We start from the raw sequence: 22,140 nt of genomic DNA on the forward strand, positions 1-22,140 counted from the left end.
TGAGGCCAGGGCCGAGGGCGGGGACCAGTGAGCCAGCTTGGGTCGGCAGTAGTGGCACCCGAGGACCTCAGAGCAGCAGTTGTTATTTTATTCCGCAAACATTTTATCAGTCGTTGGATATTTTTAAATTGTGATTTTTGGCAAACTTTAATTTTCTTCCGCTGCTATTATTTTCAGATATTGAACTTGATTCACCAGTGATTTTATGAATGAGACCATTTAAGTTCTTTTAAAAAGAAAATTTTTAATTTTCCGCAAATTTTCAAGAAAGGAGTTTTAGGCCCTTTACAAAATGGGTAACCATCTATTATCGGAAAATTGAATTCCATGTCAAACTCAATTGTTTTTTCAAAACTTGATAATTTTGTTACCACATCCAACGGCAAAATATAATCAAACTAAGTTGCATGAAGTACTTATTATTATTATTATTATTATTATAACAAACTTGCATGTCTCACGAAATGCACGACATTGGTAGATCAACCTCTCCAGTTATCCTTTCGCTGTCTTATTTCTCGAAGGGCTTCAACTGGAGACGTGCACCCAACTTTTCCCTGCACAATAAAGTTTTTCATGAAAAATATGCCTGGTTTGCATTAAAAGTTGAATGATGCAAAACTAATTGGATGCAAAAATAATAGACTATCACACTGAAGCCAGTCGGTGGCGGATGCAGATGTTTCTAATAAGGGGAAACTAATGCTCGAAAAAATTACAATATTTTTCTACATGTTAATAGGGGTGGGAATGGGGATCCATTGATACTGGCGGTAGGTCACTACCTGAACCTCGGGTAGGTCAACACGCATGAAGGGATTAGTCTCGAGTTCTTCTTTGATGCTTGAGGGAATGGTCGGGAGGCCCTCTTTTCTCTTCTGCTCAGCCCATGTTAATTTTTGGGACGTCTTTGCATTTTCTGGTTCTATGGTCAAAGCAAACTGCAAGTTCTTCACCGTATACTGCGGTCATTTAAAATAAAATTACAAGAGTTATCATGTCAACAAAAAGCATAACGTTGGTTCAAGTTCTGTTGAATTACTCCGTCACAAATTTTGACATTAGAAATCAGAATAAAAAAGAAATCTGGTGGAGCATGATCATAATTAAGCATAAATAGGAGTTTCTACTTTCGGTTGAGTCTCAAGAAGCTAAACATTGGAAACTTCTTCACAACATTTCTCACCTCATGGCCACAATAGACTTGAGTTGGATTTGGCAAAGAACCGAGGGTAACACACAGTGATTGATACATCTGCTCAGCAGTGCCTTCAAAAAACTTCCCACAGCCAGCTATGAACTGTACATTCATAATAAGGAGAAGAATGAGAATTATATTTGATTTCTCACAAGTCCGACACATACAGCAAATAAGTTTGCTCAAGCCAATGGGATAACAAGGTAACACTTATCAGTATTCAATATTGGTAAATGTTGGTTCTGTTTCTGGTAAATTTAATCCCTATGGGCCAGAAGAGGAAAACATCGAAGGAGTTAAATGCGCTTCAGATATCTTTGTATTTTATTTGATTAAGTTGGTTATCAGCTTAGTTGATAGGCAATATAAATACATGCCGGAAAGCCAAGAAGTGTACAGTTTTAAAACTCCTCATATAGTGGAAATTGCTTTGCTGTGTGGCTGCCGTGGATGTAGGTTTCACAACCGAACGATGTAAAATCTTTGTCAATTTTTCATCCGTTTTCTAATTGTGAATCTTTGATGTTCAATTCTGGGAGAATAGCAGAGTGAATTTGATTTGCTGAGAAAGTGTTCGAAGTGTATTCTTGAATGACAATTTGCCAACAAGTGGTATCAAGAGAACAGGTTCAATCAAGAATGGCTCCTACAAAGTTTGATCTTGAGAAGTTTAAGGGCACTAATGATTTCAGTCTATGGATAATCAAAATGAAAGCGCTTCTGGTACATAGTGGTATGTCGGCTGCCATTAATGAAGAATCCTTTAGTGCCTTGGCAGACACGAAGAAGGCTACGGATATTGATTCGGAGGCACATAGTACAATCCTCTTGAGTTTGGGCGATGCGGTGCCCTGAGAAGTCGCCAAAGAACAGACGGCACTCAAACTGTGGAGTAAAATTGAGAGTATCTCAAGAAATCACTGGCAAATAGACTGTATTTGAAGAAATCGTTGTATTCAATTCACAAGGAAGAAGAGCAAGATCTAAGGAAGCATATGGATGACATCAACAAGATCATTCTGGATCTCAAGAACATCAACATCAAGAATGAAGAAGAGGACTACGCGATTCTCATATTAAGTTCTCTGCCAAAATCATATGAGCATTTCGTTGATACAATACTATATGAGAGAGAAACATTGACCATTGCGGAAGTAAAGCCAGCACATGATTCAAAAGAATTGCAAAGGAAGTATGAGACTAAGGAGGAACCCAATGGTGAGGGGTCATGTAGTGCTCATATTCAGTACACGTATAACCCATGCATCTGTTTAATTATTAAATCATTTATTTAATTTTAAAATGAGTTTTAGTGGTGAACGATTTAATTAAATGCATTGTTTTAAATTAATTATGCTTATGTGATGCACGTTAAAATGTTTTTCAAGTGTCATGTTTCAGGCGATTATTCGAGGCGGGGTCGAGGAAAAGACCGGTGACGATTTTAGTAATTTAAAATGTGGTATTTTATTTTTAGTTAAGGATGGGGCGATTTAATGACTTATTTAGCTTTAGCATTTTTGAGCCTAAATCATTTAGTTGGTAATTTTAAGAGTTTAAAACTTTTAAAATTAGCATTTTTGCGGGTGTTACTTTAATCAAGGAGAATTTTATAAAATTGGGTGTATTTATTTTAAATTAAGGGAGTTTAGAATTTTAACCTTTAAAGATTTGCTTCTTGAGTATTTTATTAAGGGCTTTTGTAAAGTTAGGGATTTAGTAACTTTTAATTAAATTGTTAATTATTTATTTAACAACTTTCCTCCTAATTAAAACACACACATACACGTTTTACCCTTAACTCACACACACACACACATTCTACACACACTAGAAAACGTGTAACACACAACATACACTACACCACTCATCTTTAGATTTTATTTGAAAGAAAACTAGGGTTATTACTCCTACAAGCAGCCGCCCCCCTTCCCTTAGATTTCCAGCAAATTTAGTTGGGTTCCTCCAAAGAAAATCGAGCCAAGTTCGTCCCGGATCAACCTCGCATCCTTCTCCGCTTCGGTATCGTCGTCACGGTATTTTTAAATATCAAAAGGCACGTATAATCTGTTTTTCCTGCGTCGATCTTGTCATAGTATTTATTTTGATGTGTTATTTACGAAATCATGTGTATAAGATGTAGTAGTTTGAGCAGGAATTTTATTGGATGTGCCTTGAAAAGAATTTTTGATCTGAAATTTCGAATTCCTCTGTATTTTGAATTACTGGGATTTCTCGGTACAGATTTTGGCAAAACTTTCAATAAGAAAAAGGTAGAACTTTTTGATACCTTCGATTTGATATAAGATTCGAAACTTTTGGACGAAAATTGAGTAAGTTATGGTGTTTTTCGTGGGACTGCTCAAACTGCGACTTTTACGTAAATTGTGTTTTTGAAGTTATTTGTTGCAGGCTTCGTTGGGGATCGACGGGTGATCGTTGCTGCGTCTAAGTATGATTAGTATGATGCTTGGGTTTGTATTTTGCATGTCGTTTAGTGTCGATAGGCACTCGAGTACATTAGAAGTCGTAGGAAACGTTTGGGGTCAATTGCTACGCTTCTTGAATTGTATGTATCGTAAGGGAACGTCGTTGTTTGGGTGTTCGTACGAGATTAGTTCAATGCTATGGTGTCTTAGGATGGTCTCAAGGTGTTTAATTTCGTTCTATTAGTTGTTCGATTGGGAGAATAGACATTGTGTAAGTTTTCCTCGCAGGTTCAGAAAAATCGAGGCCACACGGACCCATACACGAACCCTGACACGGGGTCCGTGCCTGTGTTACCTCATAAATGTTATTTTTGCGTGCCGACACGGACCCCTACACGGACCAGGGCACGGGGTCCGTGCCTTTGTTCTTTTCGGTGTCTCTTTACAGAGTCTAGACGGACCCTCAGACGGACCCTAACACGGGGTCCGTGTCCACCCTTCTCTTCGAGTCCTCCTTACCCGAGCCCACACGGACCCATCCATATTTTGGGAAAAATTTATAGTATGCTTTGAGGTTAGAGGTCAAGGTTTAGTACAATGATTTACAAAGTCGAGTCATGGGAATTTTAGAACGTCCTAAGGAATTGATTGAGCTCGTAAGTAGGTATGAGATTTACGTCCAAGTTACGCAAGATAAGCATGTCAATTCATGATTAGTTGTGCAGCGACGACCCCGATCGAAGTCCAACGAATCCCTCAACGCCAAGTAAGTATGTCGACGTGCAAGAAAATATTTTAAGTTTTTGAGGTATGCTAATTGACTTGTGACCAAATTATGAATGGGTTTGGAAGTCGGTGAACGTGGCCGAGGACCTCTCCACCCCGTTAAATTATGAACGGGTTAGATCGTGGTTGGAAAGCGTTAAATTATGAACGGAGACCAACCAGCCCGTTAAATTATGAACGGGGATCTCATGTATGTGGCAGTGGATACGTCCCTGTCAGCCCAGTACTGTGGTTTGTCTGATCAGGCGTTTATTATGTATGGGTCACTTGCTTTGAAACATCCTCTATGCAAAATGAAGTCGTGTATGTTTAAGTATGATCAAGAATGCAAGCATGTTTATGAAAGCTTGTAAGTTATGGCACGTCTATATATGTATGCAAGTTCAAGCTCATTTCAAATCCAAGCTTCAAGTATCTACGTTCTATTTTAAAGTTGCATGCGATTTTATTATGTAATACTTGCTATTCTCAGTTTATACGTGTTGAGTCTTTAGACTCACTAGACTTGATCGATGCAGGTGAGGATGATCATGATGAGACGAGGGGTGGGGACCAAGGAGCCGGCTTGGACTGAGCAAAAGGCTAGACCCGAGGACCGCCGACGCTATATTTAAGATTTTAAGCATGAAAATATTGATACTCTGATTTTATGTTTTGATGCGAGATGTTCTGAGCAAACTTTTCCTTAAACAAGATTTTTATATTGGTGAATGAATGATGTAGTGACGACTGTATTGATTTTATTTTTGTATTCAAGAAAATTTTTAATTTTTCCGCAAATTTTAAGTAGTAAAAAGTACGGTATGTTACAGGTCAATGGCTAGAGGAAGATCTATGAAAAGAGAATCAAGAAATTACAGGAGAAGGTCACACGTTTGAAGCCTCAAAGTAAATGTAAATGTTTCATTTGCCACAAAGAAGGGCATTTCAAGAAGGATTCCTAGAAAGAAAATGGAAGAATCAAGAAAATTTCAAACAAGGTGGAGATGCAGCTACTGTAAGTGATGGCTATGAATCGTCAGAAGTATTATTAGCAGCAGTTTCAGAACCAAATGAAAATTGGATAATGGACTCGGGTTGTTCCTTCCATGTGTGCCCAATTCATGAATGGTTTCATGACTTTGTAGAAGATGAAACTGAATATGTACTCTTAGGAAATAATCAAGAGAACAAAGTAATGGGGAAGCATTGGGTTGAGGCTAACAGATGGATGCAAAAGAACAATATCTGATGTCAGATTTGTTCCAGACCTAAAAAGAAATCTCATCTCTGTTCGGATGCTGGACTCAAATGGTTTCAATGTCAAGATTGAGGAAGGGACAATGAGGGTGCAGAAAGGGTCACTCGCTGTAATGAAGGAGTTCAAAAGAAATGGTACATTCTGGAAGCAAAGGCAATTGTTGGTTCAATGGATGCAACAGCTGGGAAACTGGACAAAACTCATTTGTGACATTTACGCTTGGGGTATATAAGTGAGAAAGGTCTCACTGAATTGGCAAAACATAATCTATTAGCCGGAGATAAGATTCAAGAGCTTGGTTTTTGTGAAGATTGCATACTTGGAAAAAGTTATATGGTGAAGTTTAAATCATCACATACCAGAAGCAAGGGCATTCTAGATTGCATTCATTCTGACCTTTGGGATCCTTCAAGTGTTATGTCACAAGGAGGATCTAGGTACTTCATTACTATAACTGATTATTACTCCAGAAAACTTTGGGTTACCGTGTTAAAATCCAAGGATCAAGCATTTCAAGATTTTAAGGAATGGAACGTAATGATTGAAAATCAGGCAGAACGCAAGGTAAAGAAGCTAAGGACAGATAACGGACTCGAGTATTGTCATGATCATTTCAATAAATATTGCAAGGCTGAAGGAGTGGCAAGGCTTTATATTTTGCCAGAACCCCACAACAAAATTGACTCGCTGAAAGGATGAATTGCACCATACTTGAACGTGTGAGAAGCATGTTGTCGAAGGCTGGACTGCCTCGATTTTTTTAGCTGAGGTTATTAAGACAGCCTGTTATCTGATTAACCGATGTCCATCAACTGCCATCGACTTCAAGACACCTCAGGAGATGTGGAGCGATTACCCCTCTGACTATACAAATTTGAGAATATTGGGTGTACAACACACACACATAAGGCAAGACAAGAAATGCATAATAAGTAGAGATGTTGTCTTTAATGAGGATGAGTTTCCATTTAAGACACAAGCAAAACCTAAGGATCCAATGCAAAACAAGACAGTAATTTGCAGTTACAAATGGATGCTGGTATTGGATCTAAAGTTAGCAACTCTCAAGAGGTGTCAAGGTCAACAGGACAAGATCATTTACCTCAAGACTACAATGACTATTGATTGAAAAGGGAAAGACAAAAGAGAATCTAAAAACCACCGACATGGTTCGGGTATGCAGATTTGACAGCATATGCACTTACTGTTGCCAATATGTTGATGAAGTGAAGCCTATTAATTTTTAAGAAGCCATGAGTTGCAAAGAAAGTTCCAGATGGGTTAAAGCCATGGGGAGGAAATGACCTCTTTGATGAAAAATCAGACTTGGATTATAGTTGACAAGCCTTGCACCCCATGCAATGGGGAGGATGCCATTCATAGCAAACCTCTTGCTAAAACTCTTTTCCATTATCCCGCAGTATCTTCACCGAATCCATAATCTGGATTCTGCACCTATCATTCCTCACACCCTTTAGAGATATTGACCCTTTCTTGAGGAGTGTCTGTTCGTCCGTCTAGCGAGATAAAGAAAGCAGCTGGCCCCATGTTTAAAAGCTTGCCGCGGGAGAGTCTTTCTCCAATTTTGGGCAAGACAAGAAAGAAATTCGCCAATAAACCAGAAATTGGTGGGTTATAAGTGGCTCTACAAGAAAAAATAAGTAATTCCAGGTGTTGAAGGAGGTCGATACAAGGCTACATCGGTAGCGAAGGGATTTACACATAGGGAAGGAGTAGATTACAACGAAATCTTCACAAACGTAGACAAGCAAACATCAATCAGAGCTTTGCTTGCCATGTTTACTCAACTAGACATGGAATTGGATCAAATGGACGTTAAGACGGTGTTCTTACAAGGGGAACTTCAAGAGACCATCTACATGAGGCAACTAGACGGTTTTGAACAAGGAGATCCACATCAAGTTTGTCTACTAAAAGATCAATCTATGGTCTAAAGCAATCACCAAGACAATAGTATTTAAGGTTCGATCACTTCATGGAAAAGATTGGTTATAAGAAATCCAAGTTTGACAGTTGTGTGTATTTTAAAAGGAGAAATGAGAGTTGCCAAGTGTACTTAATGCTATATGTAGATGACATATTGTTGGCAAGAAAGTATAGGCTTGAACTTGATGGCTCAAGGAAAGATTGAAAGCAGAATTTGAAATGATGGATTTGGGAGCGTCAAGTAAGATCTCAGGCATAGACATAATTCGAGACATAAGTAAGCGGAGATTATGGATTTCACTGGAAGGCTACATCAACAAGATCATATATAAGTTAGAAATGCAGACAGCCAAACCAGTAACCTTAATGGCACAACATTTTCAAACTCTCCACTTCACAGTCACCTCAAGATGATGATGAAGTTGAATACATGAAGAGAGTTTCATATGCTAATGCAGTGGGAATTATTATGTATTGTATGGTCTGCACAAGACCAGATTTAGCCTAAGCTATGAGCATTACAAGCAGGTTCATGTCAAACCCAGGAAAGGAACACTGGAATGCACTAAAATGGGTGCTGAGATGGTTAAGTGCAACTAAGAAAAGGTACTTGAACTATACTGCAGAAAGACATCTTAAAAGTTGTAAAAAGATATGTTAATTCAGATTACAGGCTATTTAGACACAAGGAAATCCCTCTCTTGTTACATCTCTACAGCTTTCGGTGGAACCATAAACTGAAAAGCTAGCCCACAAAAGGTGGTACCCTTGTCTACCGCGGAAGCCGAATACATTGCGGCAACTGAGGCTATAAAGAAGGGCATGTGGTTGCAAGGTTTCATCAAGGAAATGAGTATTAGCGAAGAAGATGTGACGGTGTATTGTGATAGTCAAAGCGCAATACACTTAAAAAAAATCCCATGTATCATGAGAGGTTAAAGCACATTGATATTCAGCTGCATTTCATTTGTGATGTAATTGCAAACGGAGTGATCAAAGATGAGAAAATTGCTTCAGAAGACAACCCGGCAGATACTCTAACCAAGTGCCTACAAGTCTCCAAGTTTACACATTGTCTAGACTTGGTAAAGATGACAACCCCTTAGACATAAGGCCTGGTGCAGCCAACAGCACATCAAACAATGGCAAATACATCACCAAGGTGGAGAATTGCTAAAAGTTTGGTCTGTTTCTGGTAAATTCAATCGCTATGGGCCAGAAGAGGAAAACATTGAAGGAGTTAAATGTGCTTCAGATATCTTGGGCTTGTGTATTTTATTTGGTAAGTTAGTTATCAGCTTAGTTGAAAGGCAATACAAAGACATGGTGGAAAAGCCAAGAAGTGCACAGTTTTAACACTCTTCTCATATGGTGGAAATTGCTTTGTTGTGTGGCTGTTGTGGATGTAAGTTTCACAACCGAACCATGTAAAATCTTCGTGTCAATTTGTCATTCATTTTCTAATTGTGATTCATACTGCTTACATGTGTGATTAATCGTTGATGTTCAATTCTGGGAGAATAGCAGAGTGAACTTGATTTGCTGAGAAAGTGTTCTGAGTGAATATAATATTTGGTTCAGGACCGATCTCATTAAGCCATCAATGAGAAATCATATAATGGTTATAACATCTTGCCACTAACCACAAAATCTAAATTTCTAGTTTCCAACAGGTACATAATTCACAAAAAAATGTGAAATTTATAGCACCAGGCCGAAAAATGAAAGTTTCCGGCTCACCAATGTGTCTCCAGTAAAGACAGCAGGATCCTCTCCCTCTTTGCCCGTCACGAAGTAACTTATATGACCCTTTGTATGGCTGAAATCCAAACAAAGAAACACAATGGCTAAAGGGATCAACAGAGTCATAATGATAAGATAAGGATTAGCATTAGTGGAAACACAGCGCCCTTACATAGTCTATCAAAGCAATAAATAAAAAACATAATAAAGAGAGCACTTTCAGTAACAAGTTTCCATTGTAAGAAGAAGTCACATGAAAATAAATCATTTAACAGTAATGAGATCAGAATGAATACATGTTTAATGTAGTCCTGGTATGAATAGGACAAAACTAAGTTGCAAGATAAGTAACCAATTCAAAGTATGTGGTAATGGTATGAATGCTTCTCAATCAATGCATAACCGAACAGTACCATGAATTTCACAAAGTCCAAGGAACCACCATTAAAGTTCAGTAAAGTACAGATCAGTGAAGAAAGCTAAGCAAAAATTACCATGGAGTATGAAGAGACAATATATTGATATCAGCCCCAAGGGATAATTTATCGCCATTTTCAACTTTGTTAGTACATCCTTGTACATTATCAACAGAGCCACCATATATCTTAATATCGGGCACCAACTGCTTTATCTTGTCGTTGCCACCAGCATGATCCCTGTCAAATGCAATAAGTTTCTGTCAGCATATACACATGCATGAAACTAAGTATCAACTGGTAGGAGAAATTCAGCCTAATTCAAAAACTGTAATTTCACACATCAACAAATTATGGTCAGTAGATTCGGTACAAAATGAAATAAAAAATCCAAAATACTGAGGTTCTCTACACTGCTTTTCACCACACAAACGTGTTCCACCTTCAACGACTTAAATAAAAATTGAACTTTTAAATGACACTTGCCTCGAGCTAATTTAAAAATACAGTATTAAGTGAAATTTTAGCCAATGTCAGCAAGGTGCAGATCAGCACGAGAAGACATCTCTCGAATGGAGAAATTCACAAGATTTTTTTTGCAAGTTTCGCCCTCCAGCGCCCAATCAGACAAAAACACAAACATATCGCCTACAAAATATGAACCGAGTACGAGAAAAACAACCGCGCAAACAAACAATAGCTTCAAAAAACAGAAGAAAAGAACACAACCAGTGGTGATGGGTAGTGAGGACGAGCTTAAGGTCAACCCCATTTTCTTGAGCAACACTAAGAATCTTGTGAGGCTCCACCGGGTCCACTACGGCCGCTTGTTTAGTATTCTCCTCGATAATCCTGCAACCCGAAACAACAAAATTAAACAGTGACACCAATAAAATTTCCAAATCAACAGTTGATACAATTTCCCTTCGGCCAAAAAAAAAATGAAATGGGCTTTCTCTAATTCACGTGAGCAAAGCTAATACAGGTAGGAGTAGTTGTCCTCCAAGCAGGGGATGGGAAGAATCTTCATGCTTGATCAGCAAAATTCAGGGAGAAGAGAAGCTGTAACCGACTTCAACTTGTGTGGAAGGTACCGGCAAATCGCTCACTTTATTATATACAGGTTATTTTGCACACAACATGAGTATGTCCTGTTTTTTTTATGGTTATCGATAGATTAAAATTTAATTTGATAAATTATAGAAAAATTAAACGATAATTTGGAGAAAAATATCTCTGTCAATGATTTAATTAAGATTCAGTAACCAACAGTTTTTTTTATAATTTAATACCTGACAAAAAACCAACTTAGATTTTACTACATGTTTTATGCATTTTTAACTTTTTTAATTAATAAAAAATTATATAAATCTCTAATTTTTGTTGGTCGTCTTCTCTTTTCACTCATCATTCCCGATGGATTTTGATGACATGTATATTGAATTAAAATATTTTTTATTAAAAAAAATACAAATTCATAACTAAGCATTGAACTTTTTGAAATACTTAGTTTTACTTGCGAAATACCTAATTTAAGTTTTAAAATACTTAAATTGGTAAATGAGATACTCAGAATGAGTATTAAAATACTAAATATTTGAATATGCAACATAAGTTCACCAAGTGCTCGTATTTCCATCTAATATTCATTTGGATGACATGTTCATTTCATTTAATTATTTTTTTTATTTTTTAAAAAAACAAATTCGCAACTAAATAGTGAACTTTTTCAAGTACTTAGTTTTACTTGCGAAATATCTAATTTCAGTTTTAAAATAATTGATTTGGTAAATGAGATACTCAGAATGAGTATTAAAATACTGGATATTCTAATATGCAACGCAAGTTCACCAAGTGCTCTTGGATGACTTGTTCATTTCATTTAATTTTTTTTATTTAAAAAAAAACAAATTCACAACTAAGCATTGAACTTTTTCAAGTACTTAGTTTTACTTGTGAAATACCTAATTTCAGTTTTAAAATACTTGATTTGATAAATGAGATACTCAGAATGAGTATTAAAATACTGGATATTCGAATATGCAACGCAAGTTCATCAAGTGCTCGTATTTCTATCCAAGATCCATTTGGATGACTTGTTCATTTCATTTAATTATTTTTTTATTTTTAAAAAAACAAATTCGCAACTAAGCATTGAACTTTTTCAATTACTTAGTTTTACTTGAGAAATACCTAATTTCAGTTTTAAAATACATGATTTGATAATTGAGATACTCATAAAAGTTAATAAAATACTGGATATTCTAGTAGGCAATGTAAGTTCACTAAGTGCTCGCATTTCCATTCAAGATGCATTTGGATGACATGTACATTTCATTTAAATATTTTTTTATTTTTAAAAGAAAACCAAATTCACAACAAAACATTGAACTTTTTGAAGTAATTAGTTTTACTTGCGAAATACCTAATTTCAATTTTAAAATACTTGATTTGGTAAATAAAATACTCAGAATGAGTATTAAAATACTGGATATTAGAATATACAACGTAAGTTCACCAAATGCTCGTATTTCCATCCAAGATGCATTTGGATGATATGTTCATTTCATTTAATTATTTTTTTTATTGTTAAAAAAAAACAGATTCGTAACTAAGCATTGAACATTTTCAAGTACTTAGTTTTACTTGCGAAACACCTAATTTAAAATACTTGATTTGGTAAATGAGATACTCAGAATGGGTATTAAAATACTGGATATTCGAATATGCAACGTAAGTTCACCAAGTGTTGGTCTTTCCTTGGAAGATGCATTTGGACGACATATTCTTCTAATGTGATATCTATTTTGTAAAAAAAAAAAATCAAATTCTCAACTAAGCATGAAACTTTTAAAGTACTTAGTTTATTTGATAAGTACCTAATTTCAGTTTCAAAATACTTGATTTCATAAATGAGATACTCAGAATAGGTAATAAAATACTGAATATTTCTAATATGCATTATGATGCAATTTCAATGCAATTGAAATTTTAACAAATACATTGTTCATCACTCTCTGTGAAATAAAAATAACAATTTATTTCGGTATACAAAGAAAGAACTTACTTTTACTCCGGGACAAGTATGCTACTATATTTTTGTTAAAAGTAAATGCTTATTTTGATCTACAAACAACTTACTCTTACTTCACGATCAGAATATTCGAATATCCAGTATTCTATCACATATTATGAGTATCTCATTTACCAAATCAAGTATTTTAAATTAAAATTAGGTATTTCGCAAGTAAAAGTAAGTACTTCAAAATGTTTCATGCTTAGTGATCGAGCAAAACTTTCATTGTAAAATTCTTAGTAAAAATTAATAATATTCAAGCTCGAAATAATCGCAAGTGCACGATGTCAAGTAATAATATAGTGTACAAGAGTACGAGTATCGTTCCTCTAAGGACTGTATTTCTCAATTATTATTCTCAGTTATTCAATTTTTAGCAGTGATACTTCAGATGATTGTTTACTACTACGATTATTAAATAAAAACTCAATGAAATGGTTCAAGGATTAAATGATGAAATAAATAAAGCTAGAATGATTGATTAAAGTTCGATGAGAAATGAATTTGTTGAGAATCTCGGTTCACCTACCCCTCGCTAATCTTCTTAATTCGTTCGACAATGATCTATGCTTTCGACGAGATTTCCTATCAAGGGAAAATTGCATGTTGTTTTATTAAATCCCCTAGCTTTCGACCTACTGGACTATGACTATCGACATGTATCCGACTTCATATTTATATGTAAATTGTAAATCCATGAATTATGCTACTCGTTCCTATCACGGGCTATTATCTCGAAGAACATTGTCCGAAAATCTTCAAATCTTCGCTCCAAGCCTTTTTTCTCTTTCAAAGCCTTGTGGCTGTTAAAAAGTCCTTGAACATGTTATCCAAATGCATCTTGGATGGAAATGCAAGCAGTTGGTGAAATTACGTTGCATATTCGAATATCCAGTATTTTAATACTCATTACGAGTATCTCATTTATCAAATAAAATATTTTAAAACTGAAATTAGGTATTTTGCAATTAAACTAATAACTTGAAAAAGTTCAATGCTCAGTTGCGAATTTGTTTTTTTAACAATAAAAAAGTAATTAAGTGAAATGAACATGTCATCCAAATGTATCTTGGATAGAAATGCGAGCACTTGATGAACTTACGTTGCATATTCGAATATCCAGTATTTTAATACCCATTGTGAGTATCTCATTTACCAAATCAAGTATTTTAAAATTGAAATTAGGTATTTCGCAAATAAAAGTAAGTACTTCAAAATGTTCTATGCTTGGTTGCGAATTTGTTTTTTTTTAAAATAAAGAAAATAATTAAATGAAATGAACATGTCATCCAAATGCATCTCGGATGGAAATGAGAGCACTTGGTGAACTTACGTTGCATATTCGAATATTCAGTATTTTAATACTCATTCTGAGTATTTCATTTACCAAATCAATTATTTTAAAATTGAAATTAGATATTTCGCAAATAAAACTAAATACTTGAAAAAGTTCAATGCTTAGTTATGAATTTGTTTTTTTTTTAAATAAAAAAATAATTATATGAAATGAACAAGTCATCCAAATGGATCTTTGATGGAAATACGAGCACTTGGTGAACTTACGTTGCATATTCGAATATCCAATATTTTAATACACATTCTGAGTATCTCATTTACCAAATCAAGTAATTTAAAATTGAAATTAGGTATTTCGCAAATAAAAGTAAGTACTTCAAAATGTTCTATGCTTAGTTGCGAATTTGTTTTTTTTTTAAATAAAAAATAATTAAATGAAATGAACAAGTTATCCAAATGCATTTTGGATGGACATGCGAGCACTTGGTGAACTTACGTTGCATATTCGAATATCCAGTATTTTAATAACCATTCTGAGTATTTCATTTACCAAGTCAAGTATTTTAAAATTGAAATTAGGTACTTCGCAAAAAAACTAATTACTTGAAAAACGTTCAATGCTTAGTTACGAATTTGTTTTTTTAATAATAAAAAAATAATTAAATGAAATAAACATGTAATCCAAATGCATCTTGGATGGAAATGCGAGCATTTGGTGAACTTACGTTGCCTATTCTTTTTTTTAAAAGTACGTTGCATATTCTAATATCCTGTATTTTAATATTTATTCTGAGTATCTCATTTACCAAATCAAGTATTTTAAAACTGAAATTAGGTATTTCGCAAGTAAAACTAAATACTTAAAAAAGTTCAATGCTTAATTGCAAATTTATTTTTTTAAAAATAAAAAAAATTAAATGAAATGAACAAGTCTTCCAAATGGATCTTGGATGGAAATACGAGCACTTGGTGAATTTGCGTTACATATTCGAATATCCAGTATTTTAATTCTCATTCTGAGTATCTCATTTACCAAATCAAGTATTTTAAAATTGAAACTAAGTATTTCGCAAGTAAAACTAATTACTTGAAAAAATTCAATGCTTAGTTGCGAATTTATTTTTTTAAAAACAAAAAAATAATTAAATGAAATGAACATGTCATCCAAATGGATCTTGGATGGAAATACGAACACTTGGTGAACTTTCGTTACATATTCGAATATCCAGTGTTTTAATACATATTTTGAGTATGTTATTTACTGAATCAAGTATTTTAAAATTGAAATTAAGTATTTCGCAAGTAAAACTAAGTATTTCAAAGAGTTCAATGCTTAGTTGTGAATTTTTTTTTAAATAAAAAATATTTAATTCAATGTACATGTCATCCAAATGCATCGGGAATGATGAGTGGAAAGAGAATAGACCAACAAAAATAGGGATTTATTTACTTTTTTATTAATTAAAAAGGGTAAAAAAGTAAAAATGCTTAATAGTGTAGTAAAAACTAAGTTGGTCACTTGTCAGGTATTAAAATACAAAAAAAATTGATAGGTACTGATCTTAAAAAAATGATTGACATATGTATTTTTCTACAAATTACCCAAGATTAAATTGATATTTGAATTATTGAAATAAAAAAAATAAATACATAAGTGTGTGTTGAAATTTAAAACAAAAAACAAAAATGTAATATTAGTGTTGAGGATCGGGTTGAGTTTAGAAGGGGGGGTTGAATAAATTCAACGGCACACTTAACCGATTTTTCGGAATGATGTGCTAGAGTCCTGTTAAAGATACTAGCAGATTCTTGTTCAAGTTTAAAGACCAGCAGATCACAAGATAATGTGCGGAAACGATCTGTTGGTTAGTAGGTGAAAAATAGTGAAACAGAAAAACAGTAGATGGCACAAGGTTTGTTTCTGGAAGTTCGAAGATCAATCTTCTACGTCTCCCCTTCTTCTGTTTCCAGAAGATATCATTAAAAGACTTTGGTGAATACAATACAACAGTTGTACACACCCACTTCAACAGGACTTACCCTTCGCCTATCGAAACTCTTAGTTTTACAACTCAACTTCTTGAATGATCTTAAGTTCTGGAAAAGACTCTTTTCCAGTTACAAATTCTTCTATCAATGAAATAGTGAAGTGAATAGCTTGAGAAGATATAACGAAAATAGCTAGCACAATATGATCTCAATGATCAAGAGTATGCAATGAAGCGTGTGCTGCTTTTTCAGTGTTGAGCTTTTGGGATGACTGAAAGTTCTAGCGATGCTCAAATGATATTCTTTGATTTAGATTGTTCCACTTCTCTCTCTTGAAAAGTGCTTCGTCTCCATATATATAGACTTTATCCAACGTTAAAATCTGAACGGCTCTTTTGACTTTTCAGTGGTTCAGCTTTATTGCCGAAAATGGACCCTGCAGAATACATTAAAGCAATCAGTCTCAGTTCATACTAAAAATGGTAAACCGTCTTAAATGTTTTCGTACAACATTTAATGGCATTTAATGAAGTAATAAATGCTAGTATCACGTTAATAGATCAACGGTAATATTTAAAGACTTTGAGATACGCAAAATTCTGTTAGTGTATATTTCGAGTTTTGTATCCCTTCTAGTTATGATTTTAGCTAAGAAGCAGCACTTGACAAGTGCTGCTACTGGTCTTTAGCTCGATACAAGTGCTTCTGGTTTTCTGCTATTTTACATCTACTGGTTTTGTACTAAGCCAGCATCTACTGGTTTTTACTAGCATCTCCACTTTTACTAGCATCTCCACAACAAATTTAAGTCTAACAATTTCCCCCTTTGTGGTGATGCCAAAACCTAGATGTTCCTTAGACGTTAAGATGAATAGATAAAACAGATTACGAAGCAGATAAAAACAGTTATTATCTAGAAAAATCGCGTAAAGCACAAATTAGTTATGACAAGAAAATAAAACTAATTTGTTCCAATATCTCTGAAAGTAGCTTCATCTGGATTTTGATCCCTTCCAGAAGAATGAGGTCTGCTGCTATTCGCTCCAGTTCTATCTCCAGTTCTATCTTCTTCCCTCTTTTTGGCATCATCGGCAATGACCCTAGCAATTAAGTCATCCATTCGCCCAGATAAGTTGTGAATGCCATTAGTCAACATCTCCAGATATGGAGCCTGATTAGAAACTCGATCATTTAGAGCGGTGAGAGATCGAGATTGAGAATCGATCTTGGCATCCATTAGGTCCATGGTGGTGGAGATTGAGCGAAAAAGGCCATCATGCTCGGTGAGCCGAGTAAGTATGTCAAATTGAGCAATCATGAGCTGACTGGATCTTCTGGATATAGCTTGTCGAAAAACAATGGTTTTAGCATTCATTTTATGCATAGATTCCGCTGTTTTATGTATTTTCTTGGACATACGGTCTCGGAAAAACTGATCACCACTGATTTCTACGACATTCTCACGAGATAGCTGCTTGACTATATCAGAAAGATTCTGTAGCTCTTTTTGTAGATTATCAATCTGAAACTCTAAATCAAATGGTTCCACAACTGGTGAAGGGGTTCTTGCAAGCAATCGTTGTTTAATGTCTTCCATTCTGGCGATGCGCTCAGGAGACTGCAGAGAAGGAATAATAAGAGCAGTAGAGTGTGCAACTTCTGCTTGAGTGATAACAGCTGGTTCTGGTTCAGCAGAAGGTCCTTCTGAAGCAGTAGATTGATCTGTTGGCCTTTCTTATGGTTGCTGCAAATCAGCAGAAGGTTCAGGTATGGCTTGTGGCTCAACAGTAGACGCTGAAGTATGCAACAAAGTTGCCATTTCAGCTTGATGAGCTTCTGAAAAATGTTCAAGCTCTGGAAGAGATGAAGAAGCAGTAGCCGTAACAGTAGCAGTGGCAGTAGCAGTTGCAGATTCTGGAATGGATTGGACTGGAGGATGATCAGCAGAGGTAGAAGTAACGGGCATTGTGTCATCCTGTGCTGCTTTAGTCTGCACAATCGATTCGATCACCTCATCAACCGATGCCAGATCATGAACAGAAATCAGAGAGGATGATTGAGTAGGAACTTCTTGAGGTGCAGGAGTACTAGAGACATTGACTTCAGAAGAAGCTTTGGCCGGTTCCTCAACTGACCGAGTCTTCAAAATGGTGGGGACAGTGGTGACACTGAATTTTGGAGGCTGAGAAAAAGCCTTTTCCTTAGTAACAATTTGCTCAGATAGAATTGTCAGCTGCTCCGACAAAATTTGAATAACATTCTGATCATGAAAAGCAGTAGGACCAGTAGAGTCAAAATTTGACTTCAATGTTGTTAGAATAGTGTTTATCTTCTGTTGTTTGATTTTATCCAGAATGTAGCTTCGGCGATTGATGGCTTCTATCACATTTTGTGTGTTGGCAGCAGCAAAAACCTTTTTCTCATTTTCCACAGTTTGAGTATAAACACCAGTAGTTTTCAAAAAAGTGATTGTATGGTAGACTTTTACCTTGAGCCAATCGTCAAAGAATTTAATGTCTTCTCTGGTTGAATTATCAATTTCTTCCAGATGAAGATCAATTGCTGTTTGAATGGTTGATGTTGCCACCGGTGATTGAGACAACTCAGTAATCTTTTCTTTCCCTTTTTCAGAAGTAGCAGGGACTACTGGTTTAAAAGCAGAAGAACCAGTAGCAGATTCTCTAATGACCACACCAGAAGTTGGTCTGAAACTTGGAGCAGTTGAAGGCCTTGATTCAACGGCTTTAGCTTTGGTGGATGGGACAACTGGTGGGAAAACTTGTCGAAGAGGAACATTCTCTAATTCAGCAAGAGCTGCTGTTTTCTTGATGCGGATGGTGGTGCGAGGCTTCTTCTTGGATGGGGTGGGAGGCAGTGAAGCTTGTTGAGTGGGTGCTGCTGATTCTCCAGATTCCGTTTTGTCAGAATCAGACAAAACCACAGCTCTTTTTCTTTTGATTTTCTTCTGCCCCTTAGTATGAGATTCCCCAATCTCCTTCTTTATGGCCACAAATTCACCAACTGTTGGCTTTGGCCTTAAGGCAAGCACATTATCAGCATAAGTCATGGTGACCGAAGAGCCATCCTCTTCTGTTGTGCCAGGAAAGCCAGCATCTTTCAACATCTTACTGATTTGCACAGCGAATCCAGTACCTTTCCTTATAATCATATCCTTCATAATTCGAAACAGAAAGCGACCCCAATCCACTTTCTTTTCTGAAGTGATGGCCACCATCACTTGAACCTTTTCTTTGGTCAGTTTGTCGAATGTTCCAGCCTTAACCAACAAGGCTTTTGCCACGATATCAGCGAGTACCTGGTACTCAATTTTCAGTAGCTTCTTGAAGCAGGAAGGTGAGAGGTCTTCACCAGTAGCTGAAAAGATGGTTAAAGCAGTAGACATTTCTTCCTTTGTGATATCCGAAAGCTCGGAAGGTCCAGAAATCGGTAGAAAGAAGGTGAAACCGAGAAATGCAGCATCAATGGAGTCTGATGCACCTCCCTGTGTATAGTTAATCTTTGCTTCGACAACTTCTGCTTTGGCATAGAAATCTAGAAGAGCAGACTTGTAGATAATAGCAGGCGATTCCAAGAATTGGCGAAGTCCAGATTTTTCCAATGATTTGAACATCTTAACAAGGTTCTCATCCTTAATGGTGAGAACAAATGCAAAATTCACCTGATAAGCATTCAAAGTATAAGCTGCGGCCATTTCTAAGTTTGAAAGAGATTAGAGGTATATTTGCAGTAGATGCGAGAAAGCAGTAGATGTAAGGAAATAATCTGAGTTCGTAAAGGGCAATGAAAGAAAATGAACGGTTAAAAACAAAATGTACATCCGTCAGTAAACATAGGGACACGTGTCGATATGTTTAAGGTTGATATAGAGAGAGAAACAGGTGTGTCAGTTACTCTACTCATTTCAATTTTTTTTTAAAAAAAATGGCGGGCTGTCCGAGGCGGTTGCTAAAAGAAAAACAGAAGAGAGTTTGTCGTTTTATGGTAACGTCTACTGCTAAAACCAGTAGACTTGCTGTTTTATCAAAAAGACAGACATTCTATCTGTTTTCTAAAAAGGATAAGAAAATCTTAGTCTGACTCAGATATTGTTCCCCCTCGATAAATGCAGCTAATAAATGCAGGGATATGATATCTGAATCGCCGTCTCTTTAGTTTCCTCGAAACTCTATATAAATGCCTGCACATTCACAAACTAAGTCATTCATTTACTAAATTAGTTCAAATGATAGGTGTGGATGATCTCTCGGAGTCTTCTCCAGAGTCAGAATCAGCAGAGGAATTCCAAAGACAACTTGAATTCTTTTGTAAGCAGATGTTTGAATACATCTTTTTCCAATACATTGGTGCTGGCAAGACCCAAGCTTGCTGGATTCTTTTCGAAGAAGACCATCCTTTTCCAAGTTATAAGGATTAGGAAGAAAATCCTCAGTTTAGAAATCCTTATAGTCTTTAGATAGGTTTCTGCTGAAGTACTTTGCAACAAGAAAAGTACTTCAAGCTGCTGATATCCACAAATGTAGTAGATAAACTCAATGTAATGCTTCTGGTTTTATGAAAGAATGTTCTTGTTTTTGACATATTTTGTTTATCTACTGCTTTTAATGAATGTTAGACAATAATAATGAAAATAATAAAGGATAAGAAAAACTTAGTCTGTTTAAATTAGAAGACGGTTCTGTAGACTTGAGATTTTTCACTTCTGCATCGTTCAATGTACTGGAATGGTTTCTAATAAAATTTCAGTTGAAGTACTTGGTGTTCCTTTATTCCTTTCTACAAATAACTCAATGTTAACTGAATAAAATAAATAACTGATAGATAATGAGATAAATTCAGAAGGAAGTTGGTCGTCCTATGATAGCTTCTACTGGAAGATAAAGAATGCCTTGTTTTGTTAAAAAGACAAATCACCTTCTGCATCTGACAAAAATCACATATAATTGGAATAAAGTTCCCCCTAAATTAATGTAATTATTAAATGTCACATCTTGGTAAGTGAACCGTCGATGGCTTGATTCAGAACGCTTCGCATTTCACGCTAAAGTTATGATTACCTCGATCTCTGGAACCTGGTTTATCATCTATAAATACAGGCATAGAGGTTAGCCATACAGTCACTTTTAAACAAAATGGCAAGAGAGAATAGTCCTGATTTGGCCGAGGAGTTCATGAAAGAGGTGACCGCTACAAGGAAGCAAGCGATTGAAGACAAGGTGCTGAAAAAAGTACTTGCCACCTGGACTAAGGTTCAGGAGCTTCAGTTCGCCTTTGAAGATGGGTTGTTGGCTACTACCATACAGCTGGTAGCAATGGAGAAGTATTATCGACGTCTCCATAGTGCTGACAGCGAAGACGTCTTCTCTGATGATGGCGTCTACCTCCTCATGCTCTTAAAGGAGCAGAGGACTCTGAAAAAGATTGCTTTTTCAGAGGAGTTTCTACGTACCTCCACCGGAGAGCTGACCACTTGGTTGGCATTCTGGAGGGAGTACGTTAAAAAAAAAGTAAAGAATGTACGCCCCCGCTTTTATTATTTATGAAATTTTATATCTACTGATTGTCTCTTTCACTCAGCTTTTATTTTCTGCAAACTAAGACTGAACAACCAAACAAAATTAAGCCACAATATATATATAACTGAGATGAAGATAACAAATAATTAAGTTAAGTCTATCAATCCAAGTGTATTTCGAAAATAAGAAAACTTATTCTCAGGCAGAGGTTTCGTAAATATGTCTGCTGCTTGCTGATTAGTAGGAACGTATTCCAGACGAATGTTCTTCTTTTGCACATGATCTCTAATGAAATGATGTCTGATATCAATGTGCTTAGTTCTGGAATGGAGTACTGGATTATGCGATATAGCAATTGCACTGGTATTGTCACAAAATATAGGTGATTCAGAGGCTTGAACTCCATAGTCTTTAAGTTGTTGTTGTATCCAAAGTATTTGAGAACAACAGCTTCCAGCAGCAAGATATTCTGCTTCTGCAGTAGAC

The 22,140-nt window shown here is 35.8% G+C and overlaps 1 protein-coding gene across 1 annotated transcript; it reads right to left on the reverse strand.

The window, feature by feature from the left end:
- Positions 1-323: 323 nt before the first annotated feature.
- LOC142549239 (hydroxyacylglutathione hydrolase cytoplasmic) lies at positions 324-10,894 on the reverse strand. The gene is made up of 7 exons (XM_075658081.1): positions 10,743-10,894; positions 10,489-10,611; positions 9,838-9,999; positions 9,341-9,419; positions 1,187-1,300; positions 786-962; positions 324-557 (listed from the first exon to the last, which is right to left on the reverse strand). The coding sequence occupies exons 1-7, from the start codon at positions 10,787-10,789 to the stop codon at positions 483-485; spliced, it is 777 nt and encodes a 258-aa protein (XP_075514196.1). The 5' UTR covers positions 10,790-10,894; the 3' UTR covers positions 324-482.
- Positions 10,895-22,140: the final 11,246 nt, after the last annotated feature.

Source organism: Primulina tabacum, chromosome 6 (assembly GCF_025594145.1).
Source record: "Primulina tabacum isolate GXHZ01 chromosome 6, ASM2559414v2, whole genome shotgun sequence".
NCBI classification, from domain to species: domain Eukaryota; kingdom Viridiplantae; phylum Streptophyta; class Magnoliopsida; order Lamiales; family Gesneriaceae; genus Primulina; species Primulina tabacum.

Excerpts from the sequence above, each read along its gene's own strand:
- LOC142549239 (XM_075658081.1), bottom strand. The coding sequence starts at position 10,789 with ATGAAGATTCTTCCCATCCCCTGCTTGGAGGACAACTACTCCTACCT. Across the intron at positions 9,420-9,837 it reads TTGTCTCTTCATACTCCATG|CCATACAAAGGGTCATATAA; the intron begins GTAATTTTTGCT and ends TTTGGATTTCAG. Across the intron at positions 1,301-9,340 it reads TCTTTACTGGAGACACATTG|TTCATAGCTGGCTGTGGGAA; the intron begins GTGAGCCGGAAA and ends ATGAATGTACAG.